Source organism: Ips typographus, linkage group LG2 (assembly GCF_016097725.1).
Source record: "Ips typographus isolate SLU linkage group LG2, UJ_Ityp_2.0, whole genome shotgun sequence".
Lineage (NCBI taxonomy): Eukaryota > Metazoa > Arthropoda > Insecta > Coleoptera > Curculionidae > Ips > Ips typographus.
The window spans coordinates 15445462-15460598 of NC_138423.1; the positions used below are offsets into that span (position 1 = coordinate 15445462).

General features: G+C 39.7%; 1 protein-coding gene across 46 annotated transcripts in view; it reads left to right on the forward strand.

Moving 5' to 3' along the window:
- shot (dystonin-like protein short stop) overlaps window positions 1–15137 on the forward strand; it is a 203854-nt gene that overhangs the window by 166225 nt on the left and 22492 nt on the right. For 27 of the 46 annotated variants that reach the window (XM_081973581.1, XM_081973574.1, XM_081973590.1 and 24 more), the window contains 8 exons: window positions 1405–1633; window positions 1747–2087; window positions 3668–10579; window positions 10633–10787; window positions 10930–10941; window positions 12378–12736; window positions 12792–14805; window positions 14996–15049. In XM_081973581.1, coding sequence (XP_081829707.1) covers window positions 1405–1633; window positions 1747–2087; window positions 3668–10579; window positions 10633–10787; window positions 10930–10941; window positions 12378–12736; window positions 12792–14805; window positions 14996–15049 — 10076 coding nt within the window. The remainder of the gene's footprint in view (window positions 1–1404; window positions 1634–1746; window positions 2088–3667; window positions 10580–10632; window positions 10788–10929; window positions 10942–12377; window positions 12737–12791; window positions 14806–14995; window positions 15050–15137) is intronic. The other 19 variants (XM_081973608.1, XM_081973610.1, XM_081973611.1 and 16 more) reach the window with 3 other exon arrangements.

A 15137-nucleotide genomic window follows, 5' to 3' on the forward strand; every position in this document is an offset into this window, starting at 1 on the left:
CTGTAATCGAGTCGTGTGCATTGAAAACCGGCATTTTGACAGCCTTATTGCACATCCATTTGTAACGTCGGCCTGCTTTAATAATCTATATTCACCATAACGACCTACAACCTGGTTTTATGGTTTTAGGTCCGTTTTTAAACATTGAGCACTCCTCCATCATCATGGCTATTTAACACAGTAATTTTGATTTTTTGAAGTAGGTAGTTGGTATTGCTAATTTTACTTAATACACACTCAGTTCCATAAATGTAACACACTTAATTTTTTGGTTAAAAAAGTCTGTTACACAAGTATACTAGTTGATGCTATAAGAAAATAGATGTGACGTGATAGTTTTCAAAAGATGTCTACGATGTTATTTCTGAATAATCTATTGTTTTTTTTAACAATATTCCTAGAGTGTAGATCATAAAAAGCTAAGATAGGAAGGCAGAAAGTACATCTAGAACACCAGGTCAACCCAGTAGATGTTAATACAATTTGATACATTTTGACTTCTATGATAGTACCCACCATATTGACATTTTAAAAACTAAATTAATTCGGTTAGTGGCGTGTGTACCAGCATATCGATGTAAAAAATTGAAAGCCACTGGATAAAAAAAATGATTCAGTTTGTAGGACATTAAGTATTTAATTAATTTGCCAAATTTCCTCATAATAATTGTTATAAGTTATTGTTTCTTCTATCACCTTTTCACTTTTCAACATAGCTGAATAGACAGTGCAAAAATATGACAGATCCCTCTTAAAACAAACCAAAGATTATGATATTTTGGATCACCGGTACTCGTTTAACTTTGCCCTGACGTTTTTTGTTAGTATCTGTAATGCAAAGTCACCATATTTCTTACTTTCAAGATTATAGCCAAATAATGAACCTATACCAAACAAGTATAGTAAAATCGGTTAATTAGTGTAACAATTTGAGGATTTTACCAAAAAATCAGGTGTGTCACAATTATTTAGTGCTGAGTGAATATCTATGATCAGTTTAATAAAAATAACAGTTAATGGTAGTAATTGACCACTTATTATTTTAACGACCACTGAAACATTTAACAGTTTGCTTACATTGTAATCAAATTTTTGTATTATTTTATTTGTTTAATTATGATTTTATTTAGTTTTTTCGCAGGTTCTAAATTAAGTCACCCTTTTCATAGGTAACAACAAACATTGTTTTCTTTTTGTTATTTGTGTTTGCTAACATTGTGAGATCATATTTATGTATGCTTGCTTCAGAATGCATGTGTTAGGTCTAGGTACCTGACCAACTGAACTGGTCAAAGGCTTTTATATGTTTTGTTTACGTCTAGCAGCCGGTGATAGTTGGCGATTTTGGCCGAATGCCGGTATTTTCTTAAAAACTTACGTGACTAATCAACACTTAAATTACAGCAAGCCGTCGAGGAGAAGTACAAATTATGCGATGAAAGTTTGTCGAAATTGTTGCGTTGGATCTCCGATGTGGAAGATAGGATTTCTTCACAAGATGTCATCCACGAAGTGGAGGAGGAATTGCGTAATCAAATTAATACCATGAAACAGATTAAGGATGATCTGGAACAACATTCAGGACAAGTGTCTCATTGTGCTGATCAAGTGCGTCAACTTGTGTTAACTGCTGGTAAGACCCAACTTTGTTATGGAATGTATTTCAATAACTGAATTTACAACAAAAGCATAAAACCATTTCTCCAATTTTCTTCCTTAGATAAACATTTATAAACAAATTTTTAGGTGATGTACTCTCTAAGAGTGAAATCTCGACGCTGGAAAAGAACTCGCGCACTTTGAAAACGCGTTTTGATAAAGCGGTCGACAAAGTAGATAAACTGCTCAGACGTCAACTGGCCGCCAAAGACGAACTGGCTAAATTGAAGACCGAGTTGAATACGTTCTCTACGTGGTTAGGAAAAGCGCGCAGAATCTTGGAAGATAAGGAACGCGCTCTTAGCGACTTGCAACGTCTTGATTCTAGCGCTGACAGCACTAGAGAGTTTGTCAGCGACGTTATTGCCCATCAAGCAGATTTACGTTTTATTACCATGTCTGCGCAGAAGTTTGTTGAGGAGGGCAAGGTAAGATTTATTAAGAGTATTTACTTTCCAATTATTGTTTTGTAATGTTAGTTTACGCCTTTTTACGGCCCGTTTCTCAAGACAACGGGCGGTAAAGTAAACATGAACCACACTCTAGTTTAAACTTTCCCATCCAAAGATCATTTGTGCATAAAACGTTGTACCGGGTGTTCCACTAACTGGGGTCATTGGTTACGTTAGGTATATCTCGGAAACTATGAAATATACAGCATTGAAATAAAATCCATAACTAATGTCGTTAAAAGAAAACGTTGGACATATTTTTTTACGTTTTTACCGTCAGGTGGCGCAACTATGGAATAATTGTAAAAATGTGAAAAAAATAAAAAGGTATTTTAAAAATAACATAATTATGTTGTAGCAGTTTTTCTACATTTTACTAATGTCTATAATAAACGAGTTAATTTTAAACTAAGTAACAAAAATAATGTTTAACATAAGAACTTACATCAAGAAGCTGTAATGCATTTTCGGTTGCATTTTGCATAAGCTAAAAATACTAGCTCATCATATCGGTTTGTCTAGAAATACGACTTTTGCTAAACATAAAAAATCATTAACTAAAAGAATGAAAACTGGTTTTAAGAGAAGCTTTCGTTAGGAAATAAATAGAACGAAATACATCGTTCACTATACATAAACAATTCAGGTAACATGAGACAACACTTGGAAATACTTTCTAGCTATTTATGATCACTTGAATAGCGATTCTTCTAAAATTACGAACGATTCAGATTCAAATCGACCACTAGATCAATTTTCAGTTTTAAATTCTAAACACTTCACGACAAACCATTCCAGTTTGTGTATGTCAAAAGAAACAGCTTTATTTCTTTCCGCAGCCTATCACATATTTTTAAATCAAGATATCAAGGCGATCTAGTTGTTGGCCAGCTAACTAAAGAATAACTAATGTACTTTGTATTAGACCATCTAATAGAGCAAAAAATACCTTTCTACCGAGCTATTTCAAAATAGATATTCGTTCTCAAGATATTTAAGATTTTGTCTGACAAGATTCTGAGCGTTACCAGCGGAAATCACGTAAAAATTAGAAAATTTTTCGTAATAAATCGCGGCGGTTTGTGAACCACACTTCTAGAACTCATCATGAGTAATTTTTGATTAATCAATCAATATGCCGGGGATTCATATTGATTTTTCATCTAAATTCTCATCGAATGAAGATTTCATGAGTAATTTTTCCATCAACATAACTGGATATTATGCTGATTTTTCATCTAAATTCTCATCGAGTAAAGATTTCATGAGTAATTTTTGATTAATCCATCAACGTAATTGGATATTATGCTGATTTTTCATCTAAATTCTCATCGAGTGAAGATTTCATGAGTAATTTTTGATTAATCAATCAATATGCCGGGGATTCATATTGATTTTTTACCGCCACCTGGCGGTATAGTTAGAAATCAAAAAAATCAGCATTTTCTCTTAACCACATTAGTTATGCAATTTTGATTTCACAGCTATCATAAACTCTACTAACAAACCTGTGCAATTACTATTTATAGGTTTATCATTTCTGATATTTTTTGTAGGAATACCTGAGCATTTTGAACGACTTCAGAACTTCTCTTCCATCAAGATTGCCACACATTGAACCAATCTCCTCGCAAGACTCACCAGTACGTAGTGAAGTGTCCTTAGTAACTCAACAATACCGAGACCTTCTACACCGCGCCAATAATCTGTCTGACCGATTGTCCGGAGTTGGAGGAAAACAACGTGATTATTCCGACGCTTTGGACAAAGCCAAGGCATGGCTGAAAGACGCCGAACCTCGAGCAATCAAATTACTTAACGAACAGATCGGTGGTGATCCGAAAACAGTAGCCGACCAACTGAACAAAGCTAAAGCTTTGAACAACGAATTTGTGGCGAATGGAAAGCTGATTGACAACGCGAAGCAAGCCACTATTTCTTTAGTGCAGTCGTTGGAAGGACAAATTTCACCTGCTGAAATCAATCGATTGGAGGAACCAGTTCAAGTTTTGGAAAAGAAATACAACAATTTGAGTAGCGAAATTGCAAATCGCTGTCAAGAGCTCGATACCGCTTTGGTTCAGTCTCAAGGAGTTCAGGACGCTTTGGATGGCATCATCGATTGGCTCAATCAAGCTGAGAACCAGTTCAAAAACATGCAAAGACCAGCTTCCTTAGTCCAGGAACGTTTGGATGAACAAATCCGCGAGCATAAAGTCTTCCAGTCCGACATTGACACCCACATCTCATCCATTGACTCCGTTTACTTATCAGCTAATGAACTCATTGTGAGCACCAGTAACGCACGAGTAGCTAAACAAATAGAAGGCAAACTCAACGACGTGAAAACTCGTTTTGATAAATTATTTGACAGAGTACAGAACCGTGGAGTATTCCTTAGTGAAGTGAACAGAGACTTGGTGGCTTTCAATAACCAAGCAGCCAAGTTTGAGAAATGGTACAGTGAAATTATGGAAATTATCGAGTCTAGAGAGTTAGCTAAAGCCCCTGTGGAACAGTATGCATTGCAAATGAAAGAGATTGCTAGAAACCGCGACGACAACAGAGCCCTCTTTGAAGAAGTTGTGGCAATTGGAAAAGATTTATTGAATAAACGCGACGTGACTGACACCTCTAATGTGCGTGATCGCGTTAAGAACATGGAAAGCCAATGGAGGGAACTGGAAAACCTCATGGAGGAGAAGACTAAACTTTCCAAACTACGTGCCGAACAACACAACGCTTACGAAACTCTGAAAGAACAAGTTTTAGATTGGCTCACTAGGATGGAGACTAAGATTTCACGGTTAGATGTAGTAGCCATCCACCTGGATACTTTACGCCAACAAAATGATGAATTGAAGCCAATTTCATCCGAATACAAGAACTTCTCCAGCACTATCGACAAAGTTAACGATGTTGGTACTCATTACGATAGCTTGATCAGAGGAGACCGGCCGGATTCACCTTCAAGGCGCAAGGGATACAGTCCCACTAAGCGGGCAGGTCGTTTGCCTTCTCAAGATGGACGCTCCCCATCACCAACGAAAGGCCTCAGTCCTTTATCTCCCGGTGGTTCAAGCGGATTTTCATCCAGACGCTCAAGTCAAGATGGTTTCCACTTAGAAGAACTATCCCCAGTGCAACAACAATTGTCCGAAATCAACAATAGATACTCCATGCTGGGTGTCAAGATTAACGACCGTCAATCTGAAATCGACTCTTTGAGAGAGGAAGTCAAACGACAACAAGACAACTTAAAAACATTGAGCACCTTCTTGGAGAAAACTCAGCGTCAACTTCCCAAAGACGTTGTTCCAAACACTAAAGACGAAGCTGACAAACTCAACAAACAAATTAAACACATTCTGGAAGAAATGTATGAGAAACAATCCTTACTGGACACCACCAGTAGTCAAGTAAAAGACTTATTGAGACGTAAAGCTGGCGCTATTGGAGCAGACAGTTTGAACGATGAACTAGAAGAAGTACTATCACACTGGAAGAGTTTAAGTGACCACTTGAAGAACCGCATCAAATTTATGGAAGACATGAAAGAGTTTCACGATACTCACGACTCTCTAAATTCTTGGCTGGGAGCCAAAGAACGCATGCTCACTGTCCTTGGGCCCATCTCTAGCGACTCAAGAATGGTTCAGTCTCAAGTACAACAGGTACAAGTTCTACGGGAAGAGTTCCGCTCACAGCAACCTCAACTGCAGCATCTTATTGACGTTGGTGATGATGTTTTGTCCTACTTGGAACCCCGATCACCAGACCACCAAAAAATTAACAGCAAACTTACCGCCATTCAGCAAAAGTGGGCCGACATTCTTGGAAAGCTAGAAGAGCGTGCCGAATCTCTTGGCGCTGCCGCTGACACTAGTAGGGAGTTTGATGCTCAGTTAACTCGACTCCGAGATGCTTTGCAAGGAATCTCAGATAACCTAGATGAAGTCTCCTTCGAAAAGGATCCAGAAGAACAGCTCCGCAAGGTTGACAATTTGGAACGTCAACTAGAAGGCCAACGTCCTCTACTTGCAGACTTGGAATCTAATGGAGCTCAGCTGTGTGAAGTACTGAGTGATCCAGCTTCGAGAGCAGACATTCAAAGCAAATTAGCTTCAGTGGGAAGACAATTCAATGCACTACAAAAGAAACTAGACCTGAAGAAAGCTGAAATTGAAGGATCTCTCAGAGACGGACGTCAATTTGAAGCTTCTTGCGCCAAAACATTAGGCTGGTTGTCCGACGAGCTAGGCTCTCTTAGCGAGCGGTTGTTGATTTCAGCTGATAGAGACGTGTTAGAACAACAACTAGCACACCACGAACCCATTTACCGCGACGTCCTGGCTAGAGAACACGAAATTATCATGCTTCTTAATAAAGGTAGAGAACTAGCGTCCAGATCTACTAAGAGTGACACAAGGGGAATGCAAAGAGACTTAGACAAAATCCAACAGACCTGGGACAAACTACGCAAAGAGGCTGTGGATAGACAAACTCGTTTGAAGACCTGCCAAGAACACTGCCGCAAGTATTACAATGTTCTAGAATCATTTTTACCATGGCTCCGACAAGCTGAAGACAAAATCGACTCACTCAGACTACAATCGTTTGAAAAGAAACACATCGAAAAACAACTGAAAGAGCTGCAAGCTTTTAGAAACGAGGTGTGGAAGAAATCTGGAGAATACGAAAACACTCGCTCATTGGGAGATACGTTTGTGTCTTCTTGCGACATTGACAAAGAAGTAGTTAAGAATGAACTTCAAGAACTTAAAGAACGATGGGATCGACTGAACAACGACTTAATAGAACGCACCCAAGCTCTTGAAGAACAATCTAGACGTCTGGGAGACTTTAACGAGAATTTACGAGACCTTAAACACGGTTTAGATCGGTGCGAAGATAAATTAGCTTCTCATGATGCTTTAGGTGGTGCCTCAAGAGACCCCAAACTCCTCGACAGAATCAAGGCTTTAAGAGAAGAAACTGCAAACCTTAAGAAACCATTACAAGCTTTACGTAAGCAAGCTGACGATTTGTGTCTCGAAGCAACAGAAAACGGAATTGACGCCAACCACTTGAAAGACGAAGTGGAAAATCTGGGTGATCGAATTGACGATTTACAAGGAAAACTTAACGATCGTTGTTCTGAACTCCAATCCGCAGCTACTGCAGTTACTCAATTTAACGACAAAGTCAAAGCATTGTCTCATGATTTGTCTGGATTGGAGAATGAGTTGGACGGTATGAAACCACCGGGTAGAGATATTAAAACTGTACGCGGTCAAATCGAAGACGTTTCCAAGTTTATCGGCAAAATTGGAAAAGCTTCTCGTGACGTTGACGATGCAATTTCGGCAGGAGAACGCTTAGTAGATAGTGGATTTGCTCCTGATACAGCCCAAACTCGTCAACAAGTGGATGCTTTGAAGAAACAACTAGGAAAGTTAGAAGATCGGGCTCACAGCAGAGAAAAAGACCTCGAAAACACTTTAAAGAAATTAGAAGACTTCTATTTGAAACACGCCGATGTTTTGGAAGGAATCCACGATGCTTCTGATCAATTACGAAAATTGAAACCTATCGGCTCGGACGTTGAAGGCATCAGAGCGCAGCAAAAAGACTTTAAGAAGTTCCGCGCTTCTACTGTTGAACCACTAAACAAAAACGTTGAGGGTTGTAACCGCTTTGGGCAAGGGTTGATCCAATCAGCCGCCCCAGGTGTAAACACTCAAACTTTAGAACGAGACCTAGAAAAAATGAACGATCAATGGAACACCTTAAAAGAGAAAATCAATGACCGTGAACGCAAACTTGATATTGGCTTATTACAATCAGGCAAGTTCCAAGAAGCTCTGGATGGATTATCCAAATGGTTATCAGACACCGAAGATTTGGTGGCGAACCAAAAACCCCCATCCGCTGACTATAAAGTCGTCAAAGCCCAATTGCAAGAACAAAAATTCTTGAAAAAGATGTTACTCGATCGACAGAACTCTATGACATCTCTCTTCAATATGGGTAACGAAATTGCCAAAGAGGCGGAACCAGCTGAAAGAAAGGCTATAGAAAAGCAATTGAAAGATCTTGTGGAACGTTTTGACGCACTTACCGAAGGAGCTCAGAAGAGAACGTTAGACTTAGAGCATGCCATGAAAGTAGCCAAAGAATTCCAGGACAAATTGTTGCCGCTTCAAGATTGGTTGGAAAGAAGCGAAAAGAAGGTCAGGGACATGGAACTTATACCAACTGATGAGGAAAAGATTCAACAAAGAATTAGAGAACACGGAGTGCTTCACAACGATATTCTTGGCAAAAAACCTGACTTTACTGACCTAGCTGATGTGGCCTCGAACCTTATGTCCTTAGTTGGGGAAGACGAGGCTGCAGTATTGGCAGACAAGGTGACTGAAGTAACTGATCGTTACGGTAACTTAGTGGAAGCTAGTGATAATATCGGGCAGCTCCTGAATGCTTCTAGACAAGGTTTACGACACCTGGTGCTTACTTACCAAGATCTCGCCGCCTGGATGGATGCCATGGAACAGAGACTAGCTCGTTACAAAGTTTTAGCTGTGCACACCGACCGGCTCTTGGAACAAATGGATGATTTGACTGGATTAACTGAAGATATCGCAGGTCGCCAAGGGGACGTTGACGGTACTGTTGATTCCGGAGTAGAACTGATGAGACACATTTCTTCTGATGAAGCGTTACAACTTAAAGACAAACTCGACTCACTACAAAGACGCTACAACGATCTCACTTCACGAGGATCTGATTTACTAAAACACGCACAGAACTTACTGCCACTAGTTCAAAAATTCCACAACAATCACAACAAACTGGTCGAGTGGATGCAAGAGGCTGAGGCTGTGTTACAGTCTGCCGAACCCAGCGAAGGAGATATAGCTCGTTTAGAAGTGGACTTGCAAGAATTAAGACCAGTGCTTGAGACAATCAATGTTTTGGGACCTCAATTATGCCAAGCTAGCCCAGGAGAAGGTGCAGCTACAATTGAAGGCTTAGTAACTCGTGACAACAGAAGATTTGACGCCATTGCCGAACAGATTCAACGGCGCGCTGAAAGGATTCATTTGGGTAAACAAAGAGCTTTGGAAGTTACCGGCGATATTGATGAGCTTCTGGAATGGTTCAGAGAAGTGGAGGGACAAATTAGAGACGCCGAGAAACCTTCTGCGGAACCTGATCTAATTAGACTGCAATTGAAAGAACATAGAGCTTTGAATGATGATATTTCAAGCCAGAAGGGTAGAGTGCGCGACGTTTTGTCGACTGCAAAGAAAGTTTTGAGAGAAAGTCCTCCTAGTGAAGATACCTCACTAATCAGGGAGAAAATGGAAGACCTACGTGAGGCTATGGACACTGTTTCAGCCCTTAGCTCTGATAGATTAGGCATCTTGGAGCAAGCTTTACCATTAGCAGAACATTTTCACGACACCCATGTTGGATTAGTAAACTGGCTAGGAGACATGGAAGAACAAATTTCCATGCTTTCCATGCCAGCATTGCGTCCTGATGCTATCGCGCAACAGCAAGACAAAAACGAAATGCTTATTCAATCTATTAACGAGCATAAGCCTTTGGTAGATAAACTCAACAAAACTGGTGAAGCTTTGATTCGACTGTGCAATGAAGACGACGGCTCTAAGGTTCAAGAACTTCTAGAAAGCGATAATGCAAGATACGCAGCCCTGAAGTTGGAGCTTAGGGAGAGACAACAAGCTTTAGAACAAGCTCTGCAGGAAAGTTCATTGTTCTCTGATAAACTTGAAGGCATGTTAAGAGCCCTGACCAACACTGCAGATCAAGTGAACAACCAAGAACCAATTTCCGCTCATGTACCCAAAATTCGAGACCAGATTGAAGATAACGATGCTATTGTCAGTGATTTAGATAAGCGAACTGAAGCATACGCCGCGGTGAAACGGGCAGCTGACGATGTGATCCACAAAGCTGGCAATAGAGCCGATCCAGCAGTTAAAGACATTAAACGCAAGCTGGACAAACTGAAAACTTTATGGGATGAAGTACAGAAGGCTACGAAAGATCGGGGACATTCTCTAGATGACGCGTTGGAAGCAGCTCAAAGGTTCTGGAAGGAACTTCATGCCATTATGAACACCCTGAAGGACTTGGAGGACTCTTTGGTCAGCCAGGAACCGCCAGCTGTTGAACCGAAAGCTATCCAACAGCAACAAGTAGCGTTGCAAGAAATCAGGCACGAAATCGACCAAACCAAACCAGAAGTCGACCAAGTTAGATCATCTGGACAGAAGTTAATGAAACTGTGTGGAGAACCGGACAAACCAGAAGTGAAGAAGCACATTGAAGATCTCGATAATGCATGGCATAACATTACGGCATTGTATGCCAAGAGGGAAGAAAATCTGATCGATGCCATGGAGAAAGCTATGGAGTTCCACGAAACTTTACAGGTTAGTGTACGGAATAGATGATAGGTTTGCGGAGACTAATTATTTTATTGAAGGACCTGCTGGCATTCTTGGACAAAGCAGAAAGGAAATTTGAAAAAATGGGTCCTCTTGGTGCTGACATTGACGCCGTGAAACGGCAAATTGACCAACTCAAAAACTTCAAGGCTGAAGTTGATCCTCACATGGTGAAAGTTGAAGCTCTGAACAGGTCAGTACATTTTGAAATATTTAATTGTTTATTAGATTTATGTTTTTTATATCTCTTTTTAATTCACATTGTTATTGGTTTATTACGCTGACACTAACTTTTGTTTTTTTTTTCTTGTTTTCACCACAAATGGACTTGACAGGAGTCTTATAAGGCAAGATATTTTCGTATTTCTGCATCGCAAGCTGTGCGTGTGTTTTAATGCATCTTGAGATTTGTCAATGATTTTTTATACTGAATGGAGACACAGCAGTATTGAGATGGGTAGTGTGAATCAAATATTTTAAAACAAAGACATTAAGTTACTTAAAGGTTATTAATCAAGTGATAAAATGGAAATTTTATTTAAAACTAACTTCTGTTCAATTAATTTAAAAAAAAAATGGAATATTATTTCGCTTTTTGAAGACGAATTATAAGTAAAGTGAATAATTTGTTTCTAATAACATTATTTTGGTTGTCTCCCATTTAATTGCTAAATCTTCATTTAAAAAACTCGTCTGTTGTGTCTCCATGTTTAACCGATTTTATAAAAACCAGTTTAATGTGTTTTTGTTTACGCTTTAAAGCTTTGTTTGTTGTCTTCGTCTTTTTTGTGTTAATTTTACTTGCGTGTTATATATTTTCTATTAATCTACCAAATCTGTTCAGTAATTCACGATTTAGCAACTAACTTGCCACAGTGGCTTTTACACAGTATTTTGTCATAGTACAATGACTCCACTGCTGCATGAATTAACTTACTGGTTACTTTTAGTTACAGCCTGATGGCGTGTACTTTGACTCGGAACTCAATTATAAAACCATATTTTATTAACATTTATACTAATTATCTCTAACTATTTATTTCAATTACATTGCAAAAATAAGAACAGGAATTATTACCCATTCCTGAGTCAGTTTGTATTTGTATAGAGAGTAAGTGATTTTTATTTTTTTTCCAAATTTCAAGATTACTTATACATTAGTGATGTTATGAGTTATTTAAATGTAAAGTAAAGTTTTATGAAAGCAACTTACAGTCATTTTTAACGTTATGATTCGTTTTACTTAAAAGTAAAATATAACCAAGCCGCTTTTTTCATTAAGTTTATGTTATATTAGAAACCTTCTTATTGATAGTAGGAAGTTTGGCTTATAATTTTGTTACAATATTATTTCGGTATGAATATCCCGGTTGTGTAGCCACTAATGGTCGATTTATTGCATGTTTTATTGAAAAACCAAATTCCTGTGCTTATAAATTTCTCCTTTAAATTTTTAAGCATGTGCTTTTGGCGGAATTATGCTATACTACAATCAAATTTCCTATCTTATTTACCAACAGCGTCTTGCATATAGCAGTTAGGTGTGTTCCAACTGTCTAAATTTATTGATTTACTGTTTAAACTCAGTGGGGGCACTTTTGGACCTAACTGGGCTGGAACATACCTAAAAGAATGCTGATTCTCACTACACGTTTCTCAAAACAAGGAACATGTAGTGAAATTTTAACTTCCTGATCAACTTAATACTCCCATGCTTTACCACGGGTCTTAACGCTCTGAACAAATTTTCGAGCGTATTTTAATTAATTTATTTGCGTAACAGACAAGCTCAAGAACTGACGGAACGTACTTCAGCCGACCAGGCGGCCGCCATTAAAGAACCACTTTTGGCGGTTAACAGACGATGGGATGACCTGCTCAGAGGCATGGTAGAACGACAGAGACAGCTCGAAAACGCTTTGTTGCGTTTGGGTCAATTTCAACACGCTCTTAACGAGCTTCTCGTGTGGATCTCAAAAACTGATAGAACCCTTGACGAGCTCAAACCCGTTGCGGGTGACGCTCAGGTCTTGGAAATCGAACTGGCCAAGCTTAAAGTGCTTATCAACGACATCCAGGCCCACCAGACTAGTGTGGATACTTTGAATGATGCTGGACGACAGATTATCGAAAGTGGAGAAGGTTTGTTTTTTTTTAATATTAATTTTCAGGTTATGAGTTGTGTTATATGCATTAGATCGACACGAGGCTTCAGCTACTCAAGAAAAACTTAATACGCTGAACACTCAATGGCGAGCGTTAGTCCAAAAGGCTGCGGACCGTCAGAGAGAGCTTGAGGACGCCCTAACTGATGCACACAGATTTAACGCGGAAATTCAAGATCTTCTATCTTGGTTGGGTGATGTGGACGGCATTATTGCAGCATCTAAACCAGTGGGAGGCCTTCCTGAAACGGCAGCCGAACAACTCGAGCGATTTATGGAAATTTATAACGAAGTTGAAGAAAATCGTCCTAAGGTGGAAACAGTCTTGGCTCAGGGCCAGGAATACCTGAAAAAAGCTCCACCCAACTCGGCTTCCAATCTGCAACACAATTTGCGTACTTTGAAACAACGATGGGATTCTGTTACTGCCCGTGCTAATGACAAAAAAATCAAACTGGAGATCGCTCTGAAAGAAGCCACAGAATTCCACGAGAGTTTACAAGCTTTCGTGGACTGGTTAACAAACGCTGAAAAGATCTTGACCAACTTGAAACCAGTGTCCAGAGTACTAGATACTGTACAACAGCAAATAGAAGAACATAAAATCTTCCAGAAAGATGTGAGCGCCCATAGAGAAATTATGTTAGCATTGGACAAAAAAGGAACTCATCTCAAGTACTTCAGCCAAAAACAAGACGTTATTTTAATCAAAAATCTACTGATCAGCGTCCAACACCGTTGGGAACGTGTAGCCTCAAAATCAGCTGAACGTACTAGAGCATTAGATTTAGGCTACAAAGAGGCCAAGGAATTCCACGACTCCTGGTCAGGTTTAATGAACTGGCTTGAAGAGACCGAACAGAACTTAGATGAGTTTATGACCGACGCTGCCGGCAATGACCCAGAAAAGATCAAGGCACGCTTGTCCAAACACCACGAGTTCCAGAGGGCTTTATCGGCTAAACAAGCTATTTACGACGCGACAATGAAGAACGGCAAGCAGTTGAAGGACAAAGCACCTAAGACCGACGAACCGACACTTAGACAGATGTTGGCAGATTTAAAGAACAAGTGGACTTCAGTTTGCAACAAGAGCGTGGAAAGACAAAGAAAACTGGAGGAAGCCTTGTTATATTCTGGTCAATACAAAGACGCTATTGCAGCTTTGTTAGATTGGTTGAAGAAGGCTGAAAGAGAACTATCGCAAGATAGTCCAGTTCACGGAGACCTGGACACTGTCACTCACCTGTTTGATTTACACAGACAATTTGAGAAAGAGCTGGAGAAACGTAACGACCAGATGGAATCTGTAATTCGAAATGGACAAGAACTAGAACGTACTGCCAGTAAAACGGACGCGGCTAACATCAGGAAGCAATTGACCGACTTGACGCGGCTCTGGGAGTCCGTTTCTCAGCTATCTCACGTCAAAACGGATAGGTTGCATGATGCCCTTAAAGAAGCTGAAAAACTACATAAATCCGTAAACATGATTCTGGATTGGTTGAGCGATGCTGAACACAAACTTCGATTCGTTGGAAATACTCCAGAAGACGAGGCTACCGCCTACGAACAACTCAAAGTATTAGACGAGTTCCGCGCCCAACTAAATGAAAAGGAAGTCGAAAAAGACCAGACCTTAAACTTGGCTCACAGCATTTTAGGCAAAGCCCATCCCGACGCAGTGAACGTCATCAAAAACTGGATCAAAGTCATCCAATCCAGATGGGAGGAAGTGTCTCAATGGGCGTTACAACGTCACCAAAAACTGTCAACGCTGATGCAGTCTTTGAGGGACATGGACGAGACCTTGGAAGAGCTGATCCAATGGTTGTTGGGATTGGAGAATACTTTAATCTCCCTGAAAAGAGAAGAGTTGCCGATGAGCATCCCTGCTACTGAACATTTAATCTCCGATCACAAAGAATTCATGGAAAACACGCAGAAACGACAACTGGAAGTCGACAGGGTGTGCAAAGCCAAGCAGGTGAAACCAGCCGGAGGAGCTAAGGATCCCAGGAAGTTTGGCAAGGGCAAGGGACCTGTGTACGTATATTTTGTGTTCTAACTTTTTTCAAGAATTTTTCGCTACTAGCAAGTGTTTAATTTTCTTTTCTATTTAATTTGACAAACAACCACTTATTTTACACGATCACAACTCATTCAAAATGCTTAAAACACTGTTTGTGCCGTCGCTTATTCATTTATGTGTGTGTTTTGCTTGTTTTTGATTTAGTCGAGGGTCGCAACACGATTTACACGAGAGCTCTTCAGATCTCCGCAAGCAAAGGTATGTTCATCTATGCACCCATTTTTCCATTCAGCTTTGTTACTGTTCTGTTATGCTTTTTGTTTTGTTTTTGTGTCTAGTTATTTCA